The sequence below is a fragment of the Heptranchias perlo genome, unplaced genomic scaffold, assembly GCF_035084215.1.
Source record: "Heptranchias perlo isolate sHepPer1 unplaced genomic scaffold, sHepPer1.hap1 HAP1_SCAFFOLD_378, whole genome shotgun sequence".
NCBI classification, from domain to species: domain Eukaryota; kingdom Metazoa; phylum Chordata; class Chondrichthyes; order Hexanchiformes; family Hexanchidae; genus Heptranchias; species Heptranchias perlo.
In genome coordinates this window covers 52,129-78,165 of record NW_027139390.1, presented here as the reverse complement: position 1 = coordinate 78,165, position 26,037 = coordinate 52,129, and the positions used below count along the sequence as shown (strand labels likewise).

At 51.0% G+C, this 26,037-nt stretch overlaps 3 protein-coding genes across 3 annotated transcripts in view; 2 read left to right on the top strand and 1 right to left on the bottom strand.

Moving 5' to 3' along the window:
- Window positions 1–6,662, top strand: part of LOC137311633 (apical endosomal glycoprotein-like) — a 90,609-nt gene extending 83,947 nt beyond the window's left edge. Inside the window, exon 10 of the mRNA XM_067978739.1 lies at window positions 6,512–6,662. Within this exon, the coding sequence (XP_067834840.1) occupies window positions 6,512–6,562 (51 nt within the window). The 3' untranslated portion in view covers window positions 6,563–6,662. The remainder of the gene's footprint in view (window positions 1–6,511) is intronic.
- Window positions 6,663–14,110: 7,448 nt separating this feature from the next.
- Window positions 14,111–25,317, top strand: trub2 (TruB pseudouridine (psi) synthase family member 2). Its single transcript, XM_067978740.1, has 8 exons — window positions 14,111–14,434; window positions 15,305–15,436; window positions 16,128–16,202; window positions 18,762–18,823; window positions 20,470–20,551; window positions 21,306–21,378; window positions 21,725–21,861; window positions 24,368–25,317. The coding sequence occupies exons 1-8, from the start codon at window positions 14,317–14,319 to the stop codon at window positions 24,718–24,720; spliced, it is 1,032 nt and encodes a 343-aa protein (XP_067834841.1). The 5' UTR covers window positions 14,111–14,316; the 3' UTR covers window positions 24,721–25,317.
- Window positions 25,250–26,037, bottom strand: part of coq4 (coenzyme Q4 homolog (S. cerevisiae)) — a 34,614-nt gene continuing 33,826 nt past the window's right edge. Inside the window, exon 7 of the mRNA XM_067978741.1 lies at window positions 25,250–25,513. Within this exon, the coding sequence (XP_067834842.1) occupies window positions 25,351–25,513 (163 nt within the window). The 3' untranslated portion in view covers window positions 25,250–25,350. The remainder of the gene's footprint in view (window positions 25,514–26,037) is intronic.

Below are 26,037 nucleotides of genomic sequence, written 5' to 3'. Positions count from 1 at the left end.
TGGCTACAAAACAGAACAGAGAGTAGGGGTTAAATAAAGGTTGTTACTCGGACTGGGAAAAGGTTCCCCAGGGATCAGTGCTGGGACCACTGTTGTTCATCATTTACAGAAACAATATGGACTCAGGAATCAAAAGTACAATTTCAAAATTTGCGGACTACACTAAATTGGGAGATATAGTTAATACTGAGGAGGAAAAGCGATCCATCCGTGGCTAACTAAAGAAGTTAAGGATAGTATTTGATTAAAAGAAGAGGCCTATAATGTTGCCAAGAAGAGTAGTAAGTCTGAGGATTGGGAGAGTTTTAGAAACCAGCAAAGGATGACCAAAAAATTGATAAAAAAGGAGAAAATAGAAAATGAGAGTAAACTAGCAAGAAATGTAAAAACGGATTGAAAGAGCTTCTACAAGTATGTAAAAAGGAAGAAAGTAGCAAAAGTAAACGTTGGTCCCTTCGAGGCTGAGACAGGAGAAATTATAATGGGAAATAAGGAAATGGCAGGTGCGTTAAACAAATATTTTGTATCTGTCTTCACAGTAGAAGACACAAAAAGTATACTAAAAATAGTGGGGAACCAAGGGGCAAATGAGAGTGAGGAACGTAAAGTAATTAAAATCAGCAGAGAAAAAGTACTGGAGAAATTAATGGGACTAAAAGCTAGTAAATCCCCTGGACCTGATGACCTACATCCGAGGGTTCTAAAAGAGGTGGCTGCAGAGATAGTGGGTGCATTGGTTGTGATCTTCCAAAATTCCCTAGATTCTAGAACGGTCCCCGTGGATTGGAAGGCAGCAAATGTAACCCCGCTATTCAAGAAAGGAGGGAGAGAGAAAACGGAACTATAGGTCAGTTAGCCTGACATCAGTAGTAGGGAAAATGCTGGAATCTATTATTAAGGAAGTGGTAACAGGGCACTTAGAAAATCATAATATGATTAGGCAGAGTCAACATGGTTTTATGAAAGGGAAATCGTGTTTGACAAATTTATTAGAGTTTTTTGAGGGTGTAACTGGCAGGGTAGATAAAGGGGAACCAGTGGATGTAATATATTTGGATTTTCAAATGGCATTCGATAAGATGCCACATAAAAGGTTGTTACGCAAGATTAGGGCTCATGGGATTGAAGGTAATATATTAGCAGTGATAGAGGATTGGTTAACGGACAGAAAACAGAGAGTAGGGATAAACGGGTCATACTCAGGTTGGCAGGCTGTAACTAATGGGGTGCCACAAGGATCAGTGCTTGGGCCTCAGCTATTTACAATCTATATTAATGACTTAGATGAAGGGACGGAGTGTAATGTATCCAAGTTTGCTGACGATACAAAGCTAGGTGGGAAAGTAAGCTGTGAGGAGGACACAGAGTCTGCAAAGGGATATGGACAGGTTAAGTGAGTGGGCGAGAAGGTGGCAGATGGAGTATAATGTGGGGAAATGTGAGGTTATTCACTTTAGTAGGAAGAATAGAAAAACAGAATATTTTTTAAATGGTGAGAAACTATTAAATGTTGGTGTTCAGAGAGATCTGGGAGTCCTCGTACAAGAAATACGAAAGGTTAGCATGCAGGTGCAGCAGGCAATTAGGAAGGCAAATGGAATGTTGGCCTTTATTGCAAGGGGGTTGGAGTACAAGAGTAAGGAAGTCTTGCTACAATTGTACAGGGCTTTGGTGAGACCTCACCTGGAGTATTGTGTACAGTTTTGGCCTCTTTATCTAAGGAAGGATATACTTGCCTTAGAGGCGGTGCAACGAAGGTTCACTAGATTGATTCCTAGGATGAGAGGGTTGTCCTATGAGGAGAGATTGAGTAGAATGGGCCTATACTCTCTGGAGTTTAGAAACATATAAGGTTCTGAGGGGGCTTGACAGGGTAGATACTGAGAGGGTGTTTCCACTGGCTGGAGAGTCTAGAACTAGGGGTCATAGTCTCAGGATAAGGGGTCAGCCATTTAAGAATGAGATGAGGAGGAATTTCTTCACTCAGAGGGCTGAGAATCTTTGGAATTCTCTACCCCAGAGGGCTGTGGATGTCGTTGAGTATATTCAAGACTGAGATCAATAGATTTTTGGACTCTAGGGGATCGGGTGGGAAAGTGGAGTTGAGGTAGAAGATCAGCCATGATCTGATTGAATGGCGGAGCAGACTCGAGGCCAGGAGTATGGCCTACTCCTGCTTCTACTTCTTAAGTTCTTAGGACTGCGACAAAATACAGGAAGACATTATTAAACTTGCAGAATAGGCATGCAATTGGCAAATGAATTTCAAAGTGCATAAGTGTGAGGTGGTGCATTTTGGTAGGAAGAATAAGGAGGCCACATACTGCTTGGATAATAAGAGTCTAAACGGGTTAGAGGAGCAAAGGGATCTCAGGGTACAGATACACAAATCACTAAAAGTAGTGACGCAGGTTAATAAGGTCATAAAAAGGCAAATCAAGCACTGGGGTTCATTTCTAGAGGGATAGAATTGAAAAGCAGAGAAGTTATGTTAAACTTGTATAGAACCTTGGTTAGACCACACTTGGAGTATTGTGCACAGTTCTGGTCTCCATATTAAAGAAAGGATTTAGAGGCATTGGAGAGGGTGCAAAAAGGATTTACAAGGACGATACCAGACCTGAGAGGTTATAACTATCAGGAAAGATTGAACAGGCTGGGGCTCTTTTCTCTAGAAAAGAGAAGGCTGAGGGGTGACCTGACAGAGGTCTTTAGGATAATGAAAGGGTTTGATAGGGTAGACGTAGAGAAAATGTTTCCACTTGTGGGGGAGACCAGAACTAGAGACTATAAATATAGGATAGTCACTGATAAATCCAATAGGGAATTCAGGAGAAACTTCTTTACCCAAAGAGTGGTGAGAATGTGGAACTCGCTACACAAGAAGTAGTTGAGGCAAATAACGTCGATGCATTAAGGGGAAGTAAGAAAGCACATTAATTAAAGAAAGAAGACAAGGCAGGAGGGCAATAAGGGGAATGATAATCAGAGAGTGGCAGGAAGGGACAGAGCATGCAAACTTAAGAGTGCGCCAGCAGATAAGGCTAGAGGTTGCAAAAATAGTAAAAAGACAGCACTAAAGACTTTGTATCTGAATGTGCGTAGCATTTGTAACAAAATGGATGAATTAACAGCTCAAATAGAAATAAATATGTACGATCTGATCGCCATTACAGAGACATGGCTGCAAGATGAGAAAGGCTGGACCCTGAATATTGAAGGGTACTGGACATTTCGGAAGGACAGGAAGCTCGGAGAAGGTGGAGGGGTCACTCTGTTAATGAAGGATGATCTGAGTATAACAGAGAGAAATGACCTTAGTTCTAAAGACCAAGATGGAGTTTGGGTCGAGATAAGAAATAATAAAGGCAAGAAGTCACTTGTGGGAGTAGTTTATAGGCCCCCTAACAGTAACCACACTGTAGGACAGGGTATACAGGAAGAAATAATGGGGGCTTGTGAGAAAGGAACAGCGATAATCATGGGTGATTTTAATCTACACATAGATTGGAAGAATCTGATTGGCAAAGGTAGCCTGGAAGATGAGTTCATAGAGTGCTTTCAGGACAGTTTCTTAGAGCAGCACGTTCTAGAGCCAACCAGAGAGCAGGCTATTCTAGATCTGGTAATGTGTAATGAGACAGGATTAATTAATGACCTCATTGTAAAGGAGCCTCTCGGTAGCAGTGATCACAATATTATTGAATTTCACATTCAGTTTGAGGGAGAGAAGAGTAAGTCTAAGACTAGTGCTTTAAACTTAAATAAGGGCAATTATGAGGGCATGAAGACAGAGCTGGCTAAAGTGAACTGGGAAATTAGGTTAAGGGACAGGTCAGTAGAGATGCAGTGGCAGACATTTAATGAGATATTTCATAACAATCAGCAAAGATACATTCCAGTGAGAAAGAGAGACTCCAGGGGAAGGACGTACCATCCGTGACTAACTAAGGAAGTTAAAGACAGTATCAAATTGAAAGGAAAAGCATGCAATTCCGTGAAGATTAGAGGCAGGTCAGAAGATTGGACAGAATATAAAAAACAGCAAAGAATGACTAAAAGAATAATAAGGAGGGAGAAATTAGAGTACGAGAGAAAGCTAGCTAGAAATATAAAAACAGAGAGTAAGAGTTTCTACAGGTATTTAAAAAGGAAAAGAGTAAGTAAAGTGAGTGTTGGTCCTCTAGAGAGTGAGTCTGGGGAATTAATAATGGAGAATAAGGAAATGGTGGATGAATTGAACAGATATTTTGTGTCTGTCTTCACTGTAGAGAATACAAATAACATGCCAGAAATAATTGTGAATCAAGAGGTGAAAGGGAGTGAGGAACTTAAAACATTTACAATCACCAGGGAAAGGGTTCTGAAAAAAATATTAGAACTAAAAGCTGACAAGTCCCCAGGTCCTGACAGACTTCATCCTCGGGTCTTAAAAGAAGTGGCTGCAGAGATAGCAGATGCATTGGTATTAATTTTCCAAAATTCCCTAGATTCTGGAGGGTCCCATCAGATTGGAAAATAATGAATGTAACTCCTCTATTCAAGAAAGGAGGGAGACAGAAAGCAGGAAACTACAGGCCAGTTAGCTTAACATTTGTCATAGGGAAAATGCAAGAATCTGTTATTAAGGAGGTTATAGCAGGGCACTTAGAAAATCTCAATGCAATCAGGCAGAGTCACGGCTTTGTGAAAGGGAAATCGTGTTTGACTAATTTATTAGAGTTCTTTGAGGAAGTAACAAGCAACGTGGATAAAGGGGATCCTGTGGATGTGGTGGACTTGGATTTCCAGAAGGCATTTGACAAGGTGCCACATCAAAGGCTACTGCACAAAATAAGAGCTCATGGTGTGGGGGGTAACATATTATCATGGATAAAGGATTGGTTAGCTAACAGGAAACAGAGAGTAGGCATAAATGGGTCATTTTCAGGTTGGCAAGATGTAACTAGTGGAGTGCCACAGAGATCAGTGCTGGGGCCTCAACTATTTACAATCTATATCAATGACTTGGATGAAGGGAACGAATGTATGGTTGCTAAATTTGCTGATGACACAAAGGTAGGTAGGAAAGTAAGTTGTGAAGAGTCTGCAAAGGGATATCGATAGGTTGAGTGAGTGGGCAAAAATTTGGCAGATGAAGTATAATGTGGGAAAATGTGAACTTGTCCACTTTGGCAGGAGGAATAGAAAAGCAGAATATTATTTAAATGGAGAGAGATTGCAGAACTCTGAGGTACAGAGGGATCTGGGTGTCCGAGTACATGAATCACAAAAAGTTAGTATACGGTACAGCAAATGATTAGGAAGGCAAATGGAATGTTGTCATTTATTGCAAGGAGAATGGAATATAAAAGTAGAGATGTTTTGCTCCAGTTGTTCAGGGCATTGGTGAGACCACATCTAGAATACTGTGTGCAGTTTTGGTCTCCTTATTTAAGAAAGGACGTAATTGCTTTGGAGGCAGTTCAGAGAAGGTTCACTCGACTGATTCCTGGGATGAGGGGGTTATCTTATGAGGAAAGGTTGGACAAGTTGAGCCTGTAAACACTGGAGTTTAGAAGAATGAGAGGCGATCTTACTGAAACAGATAAGATCCTGAGGGGACTTGAAGGGGTCGATGCTGAGAGGATATTTCCCCTTGTGGGAGAGACTAGAACTAGGGGGCCACAGTTTAAAAATAAGGGGTCTCCCATTTAAGACGACGATGAGGAGAATTTTTTCTCTCAGAGGGTGGTGAGTCTGTGGAACTCCCTTCCCCAGAGAGCGGTGGAGGCAGGGTCAGTGAATATTTTTAAGGCTGAGTTAGATAGATTCCTGATTAACAAGAGTCAAAGGTTATAGTAGGTAGACGGGAAAGAAGGGTTGAGGTCACAATCAGATCAGCCATGATCTTATCAAATGGCAGAGCGGGCCCGAGGGGCCGAATGGCTTTTAATTCGTATGTTGGTATAAGGGAGAAAGGAATAGATGAATATGTTGATAAGGTTAGATGAAATAAGGTGAGATGAGACTCATGTGGAGCATAAACACCGACACAGACCTGTTCGACCAAATGCTGTAAATTCTATGTAATTCTGTACCATACATGGGATGCGCTATTACATAACACACAGGGGAGGCTACAATTATACCATACTTGAAGGGGGAATATTTGCAGGGCTATGGGGAAAGAGTAGGGGAGTTGGACTGTTTGGAAAGCTCTTTCAAAGAGACAGCACAGGCACAATGGGCCGAATGTCCTCCCTCTTTGCTGTATCATTCTATGATTCATACATGGGACACGCCATTATAATACACACGCCGGGTGGGGGGTTACAATTATACTATGAATGGGACAGGCCATTATGGTACACACGGAGAGGTTCCAATTATACTGTACAGAGGGTCTGTGCGGGATACAGGTGTACAGAGGACGGTGGGTGCCCATTCTGGGTGTTCTTACCTTTGTACCAACCAATAAACGTGGTCAGGTGAATGACACTAAACCCTGCTGTTCTCTTTCACACTTCAGGAGACAGTGAATGTGGAGCCCTTACCTTCAGTCGAAGCAGCAGGACCATAGCTTCCGGAGAGAGGGAGGACGGAACAATTTCTCCAGCTCAACACAGTGTGTAAAATTCAAATAAAAATGTCTCTCTTCAATAAAAACTTAAAAAGCGTAATTTCACGGAATCCTTTCTCCAGAATGAGGCCCCATTGCAGTCCTTCGCAGAACCTGGGGTCACTCGTTCACTAATCATTTCTAATAGTTCAGGAACAGAGCCCTTGGAGTTTTATAAAGCAGGATAAGATGAGTTGTGATGTCAGCACAGTGTTGTTACATACATTGTGGCACTAAATCTCCACCAGCACCAGATCAAACACTGCTTACTGATTACTCTTCTGTGAATTTTGAGCTACTCACGGTGACAGTGTTAGTGCAGAATAGAATACTGTCCATTACAGGCACCCAGTCAGCATCGGAACTCCCAATGCAGGTCCAGAGTAAAGCTCCCTCTACACTGTCCCATCAAACACTCCCAGGGCAGGTCCAGCACGGGTTAGATACAGAGTAAAGCTCCCTCTACGCTGTCCCATCAAACACTCCCAGGGCAGGTACAGGGTTAGATACAGAGTAAAGCTCCCTCTACACCGTCCCATCAAACACTCCCAGGGCAGGTACAGGGTTAGATACAGAGTAAAGCTCCCTCTACACTGTCCCATCAAACACTCCCAGGGCAGGTCCAGCACGGGTTAGATACAGAGTAAAGCTCCCTCTACGCTGTCCCATCAAACACTCCCAGGGCAGGTACAGGGTTAGATACAGAGTAAAGCTCCCTCTACACCGTCCCATCAAACACTCCCAGGGCAGGTACAGGGTTAGATACAGAGTAAAGCTCCCTCTACACTGTCCCATCAAACACTCCCAGGGCAGGTACAGGGTTAGATACAGAGTAAAGCTCCCTCTTATGGATTAATGTTTTTTAATTTTTCTATGTCGTAATCCTAGATTTAGAGACTAGAGACTGGAGAAGCTGGGATTGTTCTCCTTAGAGCAGAGAAGGTTAAGAGGAGATTTAATAGAGGTGTTCGAAATCAGGAACAGTTTTGATCGAGTAAATAAGGAGAAATTGTTTCCATTGGCAGAAGGGTCGGTAACCAGAGGACACAGATTTAAGGTGATTGGCAAAAGAACCAGAGGGAAATCAGGAGACATTTTTTCACCCAGTGAGTTGTAATGATCTGCAATGCACTGCCTGAAACATAAAAATATAGAAAATTGGAGCAGCAGTAGGCCATTCGGCCCTTCGAGCTGCTCCACCATTCAGTATGATCATGGCTGATCCTCTATCTCAATACCATATTCCCGCTCTCTCCCCATACCCCTTGATGCCTTTTGTGTCTAGAAATCTATCTAGCTCCTTCTTAAATATATTCAGTGACTTGGTCTCCACAGCCTCCTGTGGTAGAGAATTCCACAGGTTCACCACCCTCTGAGTGAAGAAATTTCTCATCTCAGACCTAAATGCCCAACCCCGTATCCTGAGACTGTGACCCCTCGTTCTGGACCCCCCAGCCAGGGGAAACATCCTCCCTGTATCCAGCCTGTCTAGCCCTGTCAGAATTTTATATGTTTCAATGAGATCCCCTCTCATTCTTCTAAACTCGAGTGAATACAGGCCGAGTCGACCCAATCTCTCCTCATACGACAGTCCTGCCATCCCAGGAATCCGTCTGGTGAACCTTCGCTACACTCCCTCTATGGCAAGTACATCCTTTCTTAGGTAAGGAGACCAAAACTGCACATAATACTCCAGGTGTGGTCTCACCAAGGCCCTGTATAACTGCAGTAAGACATCCTTGCTCCTGTACCCAAATCCTCTTGCAATGAAGGCCAACATACCATTTGCCTTCCTAACAGCTTGCTGCACCTGCATGTTTGCTTTCAGTGACTGGCGTACAAGGGCTCTTTGTACATCAACATTTCCCAATCTATCACTATTTAAATAATACTCTGCCTTTCTGTTTTTCCTTCCGAAGTGGATAACTTCACATTTATCCACATTATACTGCACCTGCCATGTATTTGCCGACTTACCCAGCTAGTCTAAATCACCTTGAAGCCTCTTTGCATCTTCCTCACAACTCACCATCCCACCTAGTTTTGTGTTGTGAGCAAACTTGGAAATATTACATTTAGTTCCCTCTTCCAAATCATTGATATATATTGTGAATAGCTGGGGCCCAAGCACTGATCCCTGCGGTACCCCACTAGTCACCGCCTGCCACCCCGAAAGAAAAACCATTTAGTCCTCCTCTCTGTTTCCTGTCTGTTAACCATTTTTCAACCCATGCCAGTATATTCCCCCCAATCCCATGTGCTTTAATTTTGCACACTGACCTCTTATGTGGGACTTTATCAAAGGCCTTCTGAAAATCCAAATAAACATAAATCCACTGGCTCTCCCCTATCTATTCTACCAGTTACATCCTCAAAAAACTCCAGTATGTTTGTCAAACATGATTTCCCTTTCATAAATCCATGTTGACTTTGTCTAATCCCATTGATATTTTCTAAGTGTCCTGTTATCACATCCTTTATAATAGACTCTAGCATTTTCCCCACTACTGATGTTAGGCTAACCGGTCTGTAGTTCCCTGTTTTCTCTCTCCCTCCTTTTTTAAATAGTGGGGTTACATTTGCCGCCCTCCAATCTGCAGGAACTGATCCATAATCTGCAGGAATTTTGGAAGATGACAACTAATGCATCCACTATTTCCATGGCTACCTCTTTTAGTACTCTGGGATGCAGATTATCAGACCCTGGGGATTGATCGGCTTTCAGTCCCATTAATTTCTCCAGCACTATTTTTTTCACTAATACTAATTTCCTTTAATTCCTCCTCCTCACTAGTCCCTTGGTTTCTGAGCATTTCTGGGAAGTTATTTGTGTCCTCTTCCGTGAAGACAGAACCAAAGTATTTGTTTAATTGCTCTGCCATTTTCTTGGCCTGAAAGGGTGGTAGAAGCCGACTCAATAGTAACTTTCAAAAGGGAATTAGATAAATATTTGGAAAGGGAAAATTTGCAGGGCTATGGGGAAAGAGCAGGGCAGTGGGACTAGTTGGATAGCTCTTTCAAAGAGCCGGCACAGGCACGATGGGCTGAATGGCCTCCTGCTGTGCTGTTTCATTCTATGATTTTATGATTCCATCACCGAGTTGTGTGAGTTGGTTTTGGCAGAAGACGGGGACAGGATAAAGCCGGGAGATGGACGGCTAGTACTTTGAGGGTACAGCTCAGTCTGAAATGGGTGGGATTCTCTGAGAATCTGGGGGGGCTTTTCAGGAGGGGAGCAGAGTGGCCTGGAACCAGCCTCCGCTCTCACTCAATGTCACCAGCACCCCAAATCAGGCCTTAAAAGGAGACGGTGACTGTGGTTTTGGTAACTATTAAAGTGTAAACCTTGTTGTTATGATTAGAACGCCAGAAATTAAGGAACTGTTACAAAGAATCAGGAGAATGAATCTCTTTACTTCTCACTGGGATTTAAAAACCAGGGTAAAAAGAGAATTGTTAAAGATTATAATTTAATATAATTTTATCACATATAATGTGTTGAAATACGTAAATTGAAGGCACATACCCATGTAGTGATTGATGTGGCTTCAATCTGTCTGTAAAATATATGTATCTCAATTTTATTTGCACACACTTCCTGTCTACAAAACCTTTCTTCCTGTTGTCACCTTTTTGTCACACATTTGTGTCATTTTTTTACTGTTATAAATTCCTATGTCCACATTTATAATGGGCTCGGCCTGTGTAAACACATCATCCTGTAATTCCACAATCTAGCTACGAGATGCGTCGTTTCTACAAATTATTCAAAATGCTTTCTGAAAATTTTCCACCTGAGATTTCGAATGTCCAAAATAGGGGTTTTAAACAAATTTCATTTATAAATCAATAAATTATGCACGATTACAATTATCCCTTGTCCTTTGTGTCTTTTAATACCTTTGTTAAAGCATTTACACAAATACCTCAGCTTTTTCAAAAGACCCGGGCTTGGATTTGGTCTCTGTGCCCAGAGCTGTCATGCTGTGCACTGAATTTGAATTATCCAGTCCGAGCTATGCAGGGTGCCTAAGTTCCAACAATACACCAGCACCATTCAGATAACAGTGTTGATGGAATATTTTTCTTTTGCTTCTAACGATTTCTGTTCAGTTGTTTTTCAAAATTATTTGAAGAAAGCTAGACAACAAATTTCAAAAGCTTCAGTCAGGTAAAAATTAGATTGAGTTTTTTTTAAATAAAGCTTGTGTGCACACAAAAATGACGGTATTCTCACTATACACCTGTTGTAACTTTTGCTTTGTGTTCTATAAACTTCAAACTATATTAAGCTGAGGGAAAGAGTTCCCTCTCTCTTGAATTCTCTCTCAACTTTTCTTTTTGCATGAATTCACCACCTTTTATACGTCTGATTTTCAAAGTAAATCCTCTTTTCTCATCTCTTCATATATTGGCCAAGCTGAATTATCCACTTCTTGTCAAGAATAGTCTTATTGAGCGACCACACCATAGACAGGCACATGTCAAGCACATACAATGAACACATTTTAAATTACTTGAGAAAAGCCAGATCTGCCCATTCAGTTGCAAACTTTAAATTTTGTTTGGCCTTAAATAATGGCGGTAGACAATCCAGATAAGGATTAGGTCACTCCCAGGTCTAGTTGTAAAAATTCCTTTCAACTTTGTCTGACCTCCAATAATAGCACAAGATTAGGCTGACTCTTCCTTCAATCTTGACGAGCCAGTGTGTATACCTAGCTCTGGCCACTGAAACTAGTTGCTGAGTGTGAAAGATTCTATGTCGCCACATTCCTGTCTTGGCGTACCCATGATTCTTAGCATCGACTTCCTGTGCCGCCAGAGTTCAGACGATTGCTCCATTTTCAGGGCCGCCTCTTGGACATTTTTCGGTCACTTTTCCGATAGCTCCACAACCCCTCTGTGGTGTTCATCGGGGTGAACCCCAGCAACCTCCTCCGTCGTGTCTCCTCGTGTCACTGCCCTCGCCTGTTACCACCCCTTCCGGTCCCAATACAGCCAACAACTTTCTTGAGAGCATTTTAAAATTGCAACAACAATAACTTGCATTTATATAACGCCTTTAACGTAGTAAAATGTCCCAAGGAGCTTCACAGAAACGATTATCAAACAAAATTTGACACCGAGCCACATAAGCTTGGTCAAAAAGGCAGGTTTTAAGGAGCGTCTTAAAGGAGGAGAGAGAGAGAGGTGGAGAGGCGGAGAGGCTTAGGGAGGGAATTCCAGAGCTTAGGGCCGAGGCAGCTGAAGGCATCAGCAGCTGAGGCCGACAGGTGAGAAGGTCGAGAGTGAGAAACAACGCTGGATGGTAATGGAGCCCTGGGTCCAGGCGTGAGCCTGCAGACAAAGTGACCGGACAGCCCTCAGCCCTGCTGAAGTTGAGGTGTTGCTGCATGTGCCATTCCACAGCTCTGTCCCCGGAGGCTGGCACTGCCCTTCCATGTGCCTGCCTTCTGCTCCATCTGCGGCCCCAGGTGGCCTTGCAGCAGACGGTGGACAATCTGCCTCTGCTAACCCAAGGCCTGAGAAGGCAGGTGGGCCGAGAGTTGTGCCAGAGGTTGCAGAGGTGGTAGATGGCACATTGTCAGGTGTGGTACATCAGACACCCCAGCTTCATAGTCACCCTGCCAAGCAACAGGGGAGAGAACTTTGGTCAGGCGGCAGAGAGAGCAAGGCCGCTGGCAGACGTGCACCGTGCAGCACTCGTCAGTACTGACCCTCCGACAGTGCAGCACTCCCTCAGTACTGACCCTCCGACAGTGCAGCACTCGCTCAGTACTGACCCTCCGACAGTGCAGCGCTCCCTCAGTACTGACCCTCCGACAGTGCAGCGCTCCCTCAGTATTGACCCTCCGACAGTGCAGCGCTCCCTCAGTACTGACCCTCCGACAGTGCAGCTCTCCCTCAGTACTGACCCTCCGACAGTGCAGCACTCCCTCAGTACTGACCCTCCGACAGTGCGGCGCTCCCTCAGTACTGACCCTCCGACAGTGCGGCACTCCCTCAGTACTGACCCTCCGACAGTGCAGCACTCCCTCAGTACTGACCCTCCGACAGTGCAGCACTCCCTCAGTACTGACCCTCCGACAGTGCGGCGCTCCCTCAGTACTGACCCTCCGACAGTGCAGCGCTCCCTCAGTACTGACCCTCCGACAGTGCAGCGCTCCCTCAGTACTGACCCTCCGACAGTGCAGCGCTCCCTCAGTACTGACCCTCCGACAGTGCAGCGCTCCCTCAGTACTGACCCTCCGACAGTGCAGCGCTCCCTCAGTACTGACCCTCCGACAGTGCAGCGCTCCCTCAGTACTGACCCTCCGACAGTGCAGCGCTCCCTCAGTACTGACCCTCCGACAGTGCAGCACTCGCTCAGTACTGACCCTCCGACAGTGCAGCGCTCCCTCAGTACTGACCCTCCGACAGTGCAGCGCTCCCTCAGTATTGACCCTCCGACAGTGCAGCGCTCCCTCAGTACTGACCCTCCGACAGTGCAGCTCTCCCTCAGTACTGACCCTCCGACAGTGCGGCACTCCCTCAGTACTGACCCTCCGACAGTGCGGCACTCCCTCAGTACTGACCCTCCGACAGTGCAGCACTCCCTCAGTACTGACCCTCCGACAGTGCAGCACTCCCTCAGTACTGACCCTCCGACAGTGCAGCACTCCCTCAGTACTGACCCTCCGACAGTGCAGCACTCCCTCAGTACTGACCCTCCAACAGTGCAGCACTCCCTCAGTACTGACCCTCCGACAGTGCAGCACTCCCTCAGTACTGACCCTCCGACAGTGCGGCGCTCCCTCAGTACTGACCCTCCGACAGTGCAGCGCTCCCTCAGTACTGACCCTCCGACAGTGCAGCGCTCCCTCAGTACGGACCCTCCGACAGTGAAACAATATTCTCCCCATACACAAACATTTTCCTCTAATTGGTTAAGCCCCTTTAAAGTTTAGCTGCTGGGCAGGTCCGTGTGGGGCAGTGCACAGGGTGTCCGCCGGGCCTGCAGGGGGCGCTGTGACCGGAGGTCCGAGTGGGGCAGTGCACAGGGTGTCCGCCGGGCCTGCAGGGGGCGCTGTGACCGGAGGTCCGAGTGGGGCAGTGGACAGGGTGTCCGCCGGGCCTGCAGGGGGCGCTGTGACCGGAGGTCCGTGTGGGGCAGTGCACAGGGTGTCCGCCGGGCCTGCAGGGGGCGCTGTGACCGGAGGTCCGTGTGGGGCAGTGGACAGGGTGTCCGCCGGGCCTGCAGGGGGCGCTGTGACCGGAGGTCCGAGTGGGGCAGTGCACAGGGTGTCCGCCGGGCCTGCAGGGGGCGCTGTGACCGGAGGTCCGAGTGGGGCAGTGGACAGGGTGTCCGCCGGGCCTGCAGGGGGCGCTGTGACCGGAGGTCCGAGTGGGGCAGTGCACAGGGTGTCCGCCGGGCCTGCAGGGGGCGCTGTGACCGGAGGTCCGGGACGGTCTCCTGATTGGATGTCGGCATCTGTCAATCAGCAGGGAAGGTGGGGCGGATCTCGCGCAGGCGCATCTCGGATTGGCGACGACCGAAGCAGCGGCCTCGAGTGAGGAGCCGACCCGGAAAACACAACGCGGGAGTGGGGGCGGTGTAGTGGGCCTGGGCGAGAGGAGAGGGGGGTGTTCTGTACTAATTGTGCAGCAGGTCCCCACTCAGCCCCCGCTAAGACGTGGAAAGTGAAGCCTGTGTGTTGTTTGCCGAGGGGGGGATGGGGAGACCCGCACGGTCGCTGTGCCGGACGCTGCACGGCCTCTTCGCCGTCTACAAACCGCCGGGGGTTCACTGGAAGCGGCTCCGAGACACCGTGGAGACCAACCTGCTGAAAGGTGCGTCTTTCGTAACTGGACTTGGACAGGCGGGGGAGGGGGGAGTGACGGGAGGGGGGAGTGACGGGAGGGAGGGGGGGGAGTGACGGGAGGGAGGGGGGGGAGTGACGGGAGGGAGGGGGGGGAGTGACGGGTGGGGGAGTGACTGCGGCGGGGGAGGGGGGAGTGACTGCGGCGGGGGAGGGGGGAGTGACTGCGGCGGGGGAGGGGGGAGTGACGGGGTGGGGGGGCGAGTGACGGGGTGGGGGGGCGAGTGACGGGGTGGAGGGGCGAGTGACGGGGTGGGGGGGCGAGTGACGGAAGGGGGGGCGAGTGACGGAAGGGGGGGCGAGTGACGGAAGGGGGGGCGAGTGACGGAAGGGGGGGCGAGTGACGGAAGGGGGGGCGAGTGACGGAAGGGGGGGCGAGTGACGGAAGGGGGGGCGAGTGACTGGAGTGGGGAGTGACTGGAGGGGAAGTGACTGCGGCGGGGGAGGGGGGAGTGACTGCGGCGGGCGAGGGGGGAGTGACGGGGTGAGGGGGGAGTGACGGGGTGGGGGGGGAGTGACGGAAGGGGGGGCGAGTGACAGGAGGAGGGAGTGACTGCGGTGGGGTAGAGGGGAGTGACGGGGAGGGGGGAGTGACTGCGGTGGGGTAGAGGGGAGTGACGGAGGGGGGAGTGATGGAAGGGGGAGGGGGAATGACTGGAGGGGGGAGTGGGAGCGACGGGAGGGGGAGTGACTGCGGGGTGGGGGGGAGTGACGGAGGGTGGGGAGGGAGTCACTGGGAGAACGCTCCAGTGCCTGACCCATTGTGAGGTGTTAGTGTGTTTGGTGTGGACAATAATCGTGTAAACTCTCACTAATCGTGTCTCCTCCGTCCCTGTGACAGATCTGAATTCCTTGAAGCAGCCACTTCCTCGTCAGCAAATCCGGTTTCTGCCGAGCTCCATTGAGGGTGAGAACGGGACGGAAACCAGTCTGACCGTGGTCCAGGTCCCCGTTGTAGCCGATCACCCACGAGGTATGGGACACAGGCTGGGGGGGTGGGGGAGCATCGAGAGCAGGTTGGACCGTAGGACATGGGGCAGGTTCAGTGTGGGAGGCCGGGCACTTGTTTGTGTATTTAATGCAGTGGTTGGGTGTTCCCTGCAGTATTTAATGCAGTGGTTGGGTGTTCCCTGCAGTATTTAATGCAGTGGTTGGGTGTTCCCTGCAGTATTTAATGCAGTGGTTGGGTGTTCCCTGCAGTATTTAATGCAGTGGTTGGGTGTTCCCTGCAGTATTTAATGCAGTGGTTGGGTGTTCCCTGCAGTATTTAATGCAGTGGTTGGGTGTTCCCTGCAGTATTTAATGCAGTGGTTGGGTGTTCCCTGCAGTATTTAATGCAGTGGTTGGGTGTTCCCTGCAGTATTTAATGCAGTGGTTGGGTGTTCCCTGCAGTATTTAATGCAGTGGTTGGGTGTTCCCTGCAGTATTTAATGCAGTGGTTGGGTGTTCCCTGCAGTATTTAATGCAGTGGTTGGGTGTTCCCTGCAGTATTTAATGCAGTGGTTGGGTGTTCCCTGCAGTATTTAATGCAGTGGTTGGGTGTTCCCTGCAGTATTTAATGCAGTGGTTGGGTGTTCCCTGCAGTATTTAATGCAGTGGTTGGGTGTTCCCTGCAGTATTGCAGTATTTAATACTGATAATTACTAATTGCTATCCTGTTCTAGTGAAAGGCCCTAAGTTTGTTGATCTGAAGGTGGGGGCAGGTCATCGCCTGGACATGCGATCATCTGGAGTCTTTGGTAAGTGTGTGGAGTGACATTGAGATTCTGCTTTAGTCTGAGCTTTTTGATGAGCCTCTGTAACATCGCCCGTCTCCGCCCCCTGCCTCAGCTCATCTGCTGCTGAAATCCTCATCCGTGCCTTTGTCCCTCCAGACTCCACTATTCCAATGCTCCCCTGACTGGCCTCCCATCTTCCACCCTCCATAAAATTCAGCTCATCCAAAACTCTGCTGCCCGTATTCTAACTCGCACCAAGTCCGGTTCACCCATCACCCCTGTGCCCGTTGTCCTACATTGGCTCCCACTCTGGGAACACCTCAATATTAAAATTCTCATCCTTGTTTTCAAATGCCTCCATGGCCCTCGCCTCTCCCTATCTCTGTAATCTCCTCCAGCCCTACAACCCTCCGAGATCTCTGCGTTCCTCCAATTCTTGCCTCTGGCGCATCCCCGATTTTAATCACTCCACCATTGGCGGCCGTGCCTTCAGCTGCCTGGGCCCTAAGCTCTGGAATTCCCTCCCTAAACCTCTCCGCCTCTCTACCTCCCACGCTCCTTATAATCTACCTCTGACCAAGCTTTTGGTCACCTGTCCTAATATCTCCTTCTGTGGCTCGGTGTCAAATTTTGTTTGATAATCGCTCCTGTGAAGCTCCTTGGGACATTTTTCTACATTAAAGGCGATATATAAATGCAAGTGGTTGTTATTGTTAAAAAGGAGTTTGAAACAAACATGGGTGAAAGGATAAGAACGCGCCCTCTCCCGGCGCTGCGGAACGCGCCCCCTCCCGGCGCTGCGGAACGCGCCCCCTCCCGGCGCTGCGGAACGCGCCCCCTCCCGGCGCTGCGGAACGCGCCCCCTCCCGGCGCTGCGGAACGCGCCCCCTCCCGGCGCTGCGGAACGCGCCCCCTCCCGGCGCTGCGGAACGCGCCCCCTCCCGGCGCTGCGGTCATTTTTAAGCTAAAAAATGTGAATTATCCAATTATATGAATTTAGAAATGTAAATAACACAGGAAAGTGAGAATTTAATCCTGAAAACTCTGGGTTATCAGATGATTTGGATGAAGAGTGTGCTATCGTCTGTGAAACAGTGGGTGTGGGAAGCTGTACATTCTGACAGTGTTTAGCCTGTCCCTGGTTATGAAATTGATTGCTTGCCCTGCATGAATCATTCTGATCTACCACCAACGCTGGCTGGAGGCGGGCACAGGTCCCTGGGCATTAAATGGCTCAGTACCACACTGGGCAGTGCCTATACCCACTGGGTTGCCAGGGGAAACCCATCCATCCAACATTAACATAGTCAGTCACCTGTGTATAGAACAGTAAGATCCCAATATAATAACCAGAGAGGGTATCTCGCCCAAGTTATACAGACATAGCAAGTATAGATCAGAGAAGAGGCTAAACATTAAATCGTGATTATATTTCCATCCTGTTACCCCGGTGTATTAATGGGAATGTTTTATACTGGGGTGTAGGTGCCGTGGTTTATGAGGACACAGTTCAGATGTTTGTGGTGGAGACCCTCCTCACTGACTTTGCGTGAGGTGTTTTGATGGAGATGTTCTCCGATTCGTCCCACTAGAAGAGGGTGGAAATTAAGTAAAACGGTTTTGCAGGAGAAGCCGGTGAGTGTGAAGAGTGGCTGCACTCCTGTAATGTGAAGCTGTCACGCTGACTCCGTTACTGTGGTGGTCTGGTGCTGGTTTCAGGGTTGACCAGTGTGGTGTTTGGCATTGTTCATTGTGTAGGCTGAGGCACAAGAGAAACATTAAATCCCAGGAAATGGTGCAGAGAAAGGTCAGCAAGTCTGGTCCCCAGTGTCAGAGGGTATTAGCTGTATGAAAAGGGTCTTCAACCTCGAAAAGGGAGCGAGTGAGAGAATCTTACACTAGGTGGAATCAGGAAGGTTCATCCTGAGCACGATTCCAACAGCTACAGAACAAGGAATAAAAACAGGAAACGCTGGGATCTCACCGGCCAGTCAATGTCTGCGGAGAGAAACATAGGATTAATGTTTCAGGTCAATGACCTTTCGTGACCTGAAAGATTAATCCGATCGTCTCTCCCCAGAGGCTGCCTGACCTGCTGAGAGTTCCCAGCATTTTCTCCTCTTATTTCAGATTCCCAGTATCTGCAGCATTTTGTTTTTTGTAGCACTTGGAGTGTTGGTACAAACTGATGAAAGGCAATGGGAGAGAGCCCATCTTCACACAGAGGGATCGGTACCTGGATAGGGGAGAGGGGGCAAAGACTCGGGGGTCATTCAAGAGGCAGTTGGATGCTGTGTGGGGAGATTGATGTTTGATGGATGGGTGAGCCAGATGGGCTGAATGGCCTCCTCAATCTGTACATTGTGGAAGTCGCATTTCACTCACTTTGATATGATGTGGTATATAGTCCACCTCCTCAGGGACAGGCCTGTAGCCTCCAGCACATCACCAGTACAGTCCCACTCACACCACTCAGTGTATTGAAATCCTACAACAGGATAGCTGAGACTGGCTGGAGTGCGACCTGCTGAGTGGAATGGCTGAGTTTCTAACAGACCGTGCGCTGTTTTATCTCCGCAGTGCTTGGGGTCGGCAACGGAAACCAGCAACTAACTCATCTCTACAACTGTCACCTGACCAAGGTAATGCTGCTCTGTGCGATGTGAGAACAGGCTTTACCCTTCCCCCGTCTGTCCGTCTCTCCCCCCGAGGGAGCGCCGCACTGTCGGAGGGTCAGTGCTGAGGGAGCACCGCACTGTCGGAGGGTCAGTACTGAGGGAGCGCCGCACTGGCGGAGGGTCAGTACTGAGAGAGCGCCGCACTGTCGGAGGGTCAGTACTGAGGGAGCGCCGCACTGGCGGAGGGTCAGTACTGAGGGAGCGCCGCACTGGCGGAGGGTCAGTACTGGGGGAGCGCCGCACTGGCGGAGGGTCAGTACTGAGGGAGCGCCGCACTGGCGGAGGGTCAGTACTGAGGGAGCGCCGCACGGGCGGAGGGTCAGTACTGAGGGAGCGCCGCACTGGCGGAGGGTCAGTACTGAGGGAGCGCCGCACTGGCGGAGGGTCAGTACTGAGGGAGCGCCGCACTGGCGGAGGGTCAGTACTGAGGGAGCGCCGCACTGGCGGAGGGTCAGTACTGAGGGAGCGCCGCACTGGCGGAGGGTCAGTACTGAGGGAGCGCCGCACGGGCGGAGGGTCAGTACTGAGGGAGCGCCGCACTGGCGGAGGGTCAGTACTGAGGGAGCGCCGCACTGGCGGAGGGTCAGTACTGGGGGAGCGCCGCACTGGCGGAGGGTCAGTACTGGGGGAGCGCCGCACTGGCGGAGGGTCAGTACTGAGGGAGTGCTGCACTGTCGGAGGGTCAGTACTGAGGGAGCGCCGCACTGGCGGAGGGTCAGTACTGAGGGAGCGCCGCACTGGCGGAGGGTCAGTACTGAGGGAGCGCCGCACTGGCGGAGGGTCAGTACTGAGGGAGTGCCGCACTGTCGGAGGGTCAGTACTGAGGGAGTGCCGCACTGTCGGAGGGTCAGTACTGAGGGAGCGCCGCACTGGCGGAGGGTCAGTACTGAGGGAGCGCCGCACTGGCGGAGGGTCAGTACTGGGGGAGCGCCGCACTGTCAGAGGTGCCGTTCGTTGGATGAGACTTTAATCCAAGGCTCCATCTGCCCCCTCAGGTGGGCATTAAAGATCCCACAGCACTATTCGAAGAGCAGGGGAATTCTCCCCAGTGTCCTGGCCAATATTCGTCACCACCAAAAACATGGTTAATTACTCATTCACCTGTTTGTGGCAGCTTGCTGTGCATAAAATGGCTGCCATATTACTTAACAGTAACTCTTAAGACAAAGGAATGAATTGTTTGTGAATGGTTCTGGGACGTTTCTGAGAAAAGATGCTGTAAAAATACAGGTCCTTGTCTCTCGGGGGAAGACTTGAGAGTGTAGGGCTGGTCCTAATGCAGTCTGAGCTGAGAGTTAGCCGGTCCCAGCCGGGGCTGAGCAAAGGATCTTAGTGCCTCTGAGAAGGCTCACCACATTCTGCCCAAGCTCACCGGGTGGCAGGCGGGAGCAGGAACACTGGCTGATTTCTTATCCCCTCCCCGGCACAGGGATGATGAGGCCACTTGTATTCCCCCACGCTCCCCTAAGCCGGCAGGGAGCAGGATTGGAAGCAGGACCTGCTGTGTGATTCTGTTACTCACCATGTTTACTGAGTGAGGCTCGAGCGATGCCTGGACCCATTGGACGATGACTGGCCTCATTCAGCCCTCCTTTGCTCTGGTCTTTCAGGAGTACACTGTAAAAGGCAGCTTTGGAACAGCAACTGAGGACTTTTCAGACACCGGCAGACTGATTGAGAAAACAACTTACGGTAAGGATGGGGGAACTGGAGCAGGTCAGCAGGACTCAGCGATTCACCGATCTCCATCGACACAATCACCTGTCCATTGGAAACATCGTGCAGTCAGGCCGCCCGCCTCGCCCCGTTCCCCCCGGCCTCGCCCCGTTCCCCCCGGCCTCGCCCCGTTCCCCCCGGCCTCGCCCCGTTCCCCCCGGCCTCGCCCCGTTCCCCCCCGGCCCCGCCCCCGTGTGAGGGATCGGTTCCTCCTGTGCTCCTGTTGTAATGTTGCATCTGTGATCTTGTGAAGTTACGTGTGGAAGTTTGTTCCCTGAATGTTCTCCGCTCCTCTCCTGAAGGCCCCAACTCTCACTGGGCCACTGCTCCCACCTGCGGAAGCTGGAACCTCACCAAGCGTGAGCCTAGTGTGGCCAGGCTATTTGACTGTGGGTGGCATCACTGCCAGGCCTGATCCCAATCGGCACATTTGCGCTTTCCAGCAGGGGTCACTAAACAGTGGTCAACACTGGACACCCTCCCCTAACCCAGCGGCACTGTACCCACTAACAGCCCCCCAGCCCCTGCCTCGGCTGAGGGCCACCAGCTCAGCCCAGAGCCAGGGCCCTTCTGACCTGTGTAGCTCTGTTACACTGGGTGCTGCAGGTGCCCCCCTGAGCCATTGGGGGAGTGAAAGTCTGACATTGCTTGACTGCGGGATTGTTGTGAGTTGCGTTGCTCCCTGTGGGAGCCTCAGTCTGCACTCTGACTGTGTAATGTTACGTTACAGATCACATCACCCGGGATAGACTGGAGCGCATCATCGCTGTGATCCAGGGCAGCCATCAGAGAGCTCTGCTAACGTATGTATGTGAACCAGGGGGTGGAGGGACAGCCTGCGGGGAGCTCGGGAACTCCTGTCATCAGCCCCTCACTGTGCTTTAATTGAGAAGCCCAGGTGATGAATGCTCCCACAGTGAGGATACAGTAAGGTGAAAAGTTCAAAGGGGCACTGACCATTGCAGTGGGAATCATAGAATTGTACTGCACAGAAGGAGGCCATTTGGCCCATCGGGCCTGTGCCGGCTCTTTGGTAGAGCTATCCAATTAGTCCCATTCCCCTTCTCGTTCTCCATAGCCCTGCAAATTTCTCCTTTTCAATTATTTACCCAATTCCCTTTTTGAAAGTAACCCTGTCTCCTGTTCCAGGTATTCTGGCGTTGATTTGAAAAGCCAAGAGGCGTATGAGCTTGCGTCTCGGGGTCTGTTACACCCGCTGCAGAAATCCCCTCCGATCATCACTGGCATTCGATGTGTGCACTTCTCCCCTCCGAGTTTCACACTGGGTACGTCGGTACAATTGGACCTTGCATGGAGTGAGAGTACCAAGGTGGCTTTCTCCCCTCCCTCCTGCATTTCTGGCTGTTATTTTTCATCAAATGAAGTAGGTTTGTCTGTTGTTTGAAGCTTTGAAGTATTTCCCCTCATGTCCTGAAGATGCTGACTGCTCCTGGAGTACAGGTCTGGTGCCATTCTTTGTGGGTGTCGGCAGGCTATTCCACCACACAAAGCATCGCAGCCCATCCTCTCCTCACTTGTTCCCCATTGGCCAACCCAGGGGCACTGAGAACAATTATAGCCCTTCAGTGCCAACCCTGGCTGTGATCAGCTCAGCACAGAGTTAAATACTGCAACCTTCTGGTCTGCTTGGCTCAGCTGTTCAACCAGGGGGGACCTTGTGCTTCCTTTCCTCAGTGGAGTCACGGTGCCCTTCTATTGGAGGCCATCCAGTAACGGTTAGAGGAAGGGTGGCATTGTACTTTGTGTATTGAATTCCCCAGGTGCAGAGTAAAATTCCCACCAGTCACTCCTAGCCTCAAAATAACCGTGACTGTCCCGGTTACAGCCATCCACGTAGGCAGCAGATTTATGGAGTTATTTCATAGAGTACAACACACTGAGAACTGGGATAAATATCACCCAAACTCATTTCACACCAAGAACGCATGTGACAGAGGAGGGGGTCAGTGTCTGAGCCGCGGGCCCAGGGGAGGGTGAGGGGCTCAGTGTCTGACCCGCAGTCCCGGGGGAGAGTGAGGGGGTCAGTGTGTGACCTGCGGTCCCAGAGGAGGGTGAGGGGGTCAGTGTCTGACCCGCAGTCCCGGGGGAGAGTGAGGGGGTCAGTGTGTGACCTGCGGTCCCAGAGGAGGGTGAGTGGGTCAGTGTCTGAGCCGCGGTCCCGGGTGAGGGTGAGGGGGTCAGTGTCTGACCCGCGGGGGAGGGTGAGGGGCTCAGTGTCTGAGCCGCGGTCCCGGAGGAGGATGAGGGGGGTCAGTGTCTGAGCCGCGGTCCCGGGGGAGGATGAGGGGGTCAGTGTCTGAGCCGCGGTCCCAGAGGAGGGTGAGGGGGATCAGTGTCTGAGCCGCGGTCCCGGGTGAGGGTGAGGGGGGTCAGTGTCTGAGCCGCGGTCCCAGAGGAGGGTGAGGGGGGTCAGTGTCTGAGCCGCGGTCCCAGAGGAGGGTGAGGGGGGTCAGTGTCTGAGCCGCGGTCCCAGAGGAGGGTGAGGGGGGTCAGTGTCTGAGCCGCGGTCCCAGAGGAGGGTGAGGGGGGTCAGTGTCTGACCCGCGGGGGAGGGTGAGGGGGTCAGTGTCTGAGCCGCGGTCCCAGAGGAGGGTGAGGGGGTCAGTGTCTGACCCGCGGGGGAGGGGGAGGGTGAGGGGGTCAGTGTCTGAGCCGCGGTCCCAGAGGAGGGTGAGGGGGTCAGTGTCTGACCCGCGGGGGAGGGTGAGGGGCTCAGTGTCTGACCCGGGGGAGGGGGAGGGTGAGGGGGTCAGTGTCTGAGCCACGGTCCCAGGGGAGGGTGAGGGGGTCAGTGTCTGACCCGCGGGGGAGGGTGAGGGGCTCAGTGTCTGAGCCACGGTCCCGGGGGAGAGTGAGGGGCTTAGTGTCTGACCCGTGGTCCCGGGGGAGGGTGAGGGGCTCAGTGTCTGACCCGCGGGGGAGGGTGAGGGGCTCAGTGTCTGACCCGCGGGGGAGGGTGAGGGGCTCAGTGTCTGACCCGTGGTCCCGGGGGAGGGTGAGGGGCTCAGTGTCTGACCCGCGGTCCCGGGGGAGGGTGAGGGGCTCAGTGTCTGACCCGCGGTCCCGGGGGAGGGTGAGGGGCTCAGTGTCTGACCCGCGGTCCCGGGGGAGGGTGAGGGGCTCAGTGTCTGACCCGCGGTCCCGGGGGAGGGTGAGGGGCTCAGTGTCTGACCCGCGGTCCCGGGGGAGGGTGAGGGGCTCAGTGTCTGACCCGCGGTCCCGGGGGAGGATGAGGGGCTCAGTGTCTGACCCGCGGTCCCGGGGGAGGATGAGGGGCTCAGTGTCTGACCCGTGGTCCCGGGGGAGGGTGAGGGGCTCAGTGTCTGACCCGCGGTCCCGGGGGAGGGTGAGGGGCTCAGTGTCTGACCCGCGGTCCCGGGGGAGGGTGAGGGGCTCAGTGCCTGACCCGCGGTCCCGGGGGAGGGTGAGGGGCTCAGTGTCTGACCCGCGGTCCCGGGGGAGGGTGAGGGGCTCAGTGTCTGACCAGCGGTCCCGGGGGAGGGTGAGGGGCTCAGTGTCTGACCCGCGGTCCCGGGGGAGGGTGAGGGGCTCAGTGTCTGACCCGCGGTCCCCGGGGTGAGGGGCTCAGTGTCTGACCCGCGGTCCCCGGGGTGAGGGGCTCAGTGTCTGACCCGCGGTCCCCGGGGTGAGGGGGTCAGTGTGTGACCTGCCCTTCCTGCTCGCTAACTCCACACAGACCAAATCTTTGGCCCTTTATCTCCCAGGAATCTTCCTCCTATGAATTTTATCCTTTCTCCCCCCCCCCCCAAGAGATCCAGTGTGTGCATGAGACCCAGCAGTACCTTCGAAAGGTTGTCCATGAGATCGGTTTGGAGCTGAAGTCGTCGGCAGTGTGCACCCAAGTGCGACGCACGCGTGACGGTGTTTTCACGCTGGAGGATGCGTTGATCAGGACTCACTGGGACCTGCAGAGTGTCCAGGCCGCAGTCCAAGCAAGCCGGCCTAGAGTGGAAGACAAGCTCCGAGAGGACAGTTGGAGGTACACGGACATCTCGGGGGAAGACACGGCCGCAGGGGGTCAAAGGCAGAGTCCTGGAGAGGAGGATCGAGTGTCCAGCACCCACACCAGCAGTGACCTGAGGCGGGGCACTGAGGCGCAGTGACCTGAGGCGGGGCCTTGTTCTAGGCTGCACTTTGCACACTGACCAAAAGACCATCCGTGTATGTTTACTGAAGGAGAGATCGGTTGGGCTGATTTTAAACTGCAGGATATGTATATAAAAAGGAGACGTATTCCAGGGCAAAGTTTGAAAACTCTGCTTAATTGATTTTTATATATATAGGAGCAGATGTGTAAATCTGTTAACTGGTGAGAGTGCTGCAAACCCTGCAGAGGGCAATTAGTAACCAAGACATGGAATCAGTGGTGACCAGCAGTGAGATAAGGTGACAGCAAGAGTGTTGATTCATTTATTCCCCTTACAATAATTCTGGCACCAGAGGCCAGCAGCCCTGACATTGCTTGTGAGTAATGGGTCAGTATACAACACTACCCAGTGCTCCCTGAGGCTGCTGCCTTCATTTCCTGAAGGTGTTATCTCTGAGCCCACGGACGGAGCCAGAGCTGCCCTGGGCTCTGCCTGCTCTGTACCGGTCCAGTTGCTCCTAACCTTTACTGAATGCTCTGACTGCTGTAAGGAATTCACATTTAATGATATTGTAAGAATCTCTATACAGAATTAAATTCACCCTCCATCTCAGGGCCTGAATCTGTTTTAACATCCAGGCAGCAGTTACATTTGAACATTGGGACAGGGTAGAATCCCAATCTCTTCCCTCAGTGACTCGAGGTTCTGCTCCCATCGATTCTCGTAGTAGAAGTTCATCACACACTGGGCAGCCCTGCCACATTGTACAGCCCATGGGATCAGGTCTGTTGTTAAAACCTGGACATTCCTGCATTAGGGAGACACAATGTGAAATTACCGGGGACCTGCCATCTCTAACCCTGCTGCTGTTGACTATTATCTGTGCAACAACTACCAAGTTTACTCCTAATAACTGATTACATTATTTTACACAGGGACTAGTGGGTCTGTAGTTGTCTGTTTTGTCTCCTTTTTGAATTCAGCACACATTAACCTGCTTCCTGGCCCAGTGACTCCCTCATCTATCTCTGGGTATTGATTTGTTTTGATCCTTTTCAGCTTGTCCAGGACTTCCATCTCTATCAGTAAAGTGACCCTGAAGCTGTCGGATTGTTGTAAAAACCCAACTGATTCACTACTGTTCCTTAGGGAAGGAAACCTGCCGTCCTTACCCGCTCTGGCCTGTATGTGACTCCAGTCCCACACAAACGTGGTTGACTCTTAACTGCCCAATAAAGTTAGTCAGTTTAAGGCAGCTCACCACCACCTTCTCGGGGAAACTAGGGATGGGCAATAAATGCCGGCTTTTCAAGTGATGCCCACAGCCTAAGA

Bases quoted from the DNA above. Each gene is read 5' to 3' on its own strand.
- trub2 (XM_067978740.1), top strand. From the start codon at position 14,317: ATGGGGAGACCCGCACGGTCGCTGTGCCGGACGCTGCACGGCCTCTTC. The intron at 15,437-16,127 runs GTATGGGACACA...ATCCTGTTCTAG, and splicing joins TGTAGCCGATCACCCACGAG to TGAAAGGCCCTAAGTTTGTT. The intron at 16,203-18,761 runs GTAAGTGTGTGG...TTATCTCCGCAG, and splicing joins GCGATCATCTGGAGTCTTTG to TGCTTGGGGTCGGCAACGGA.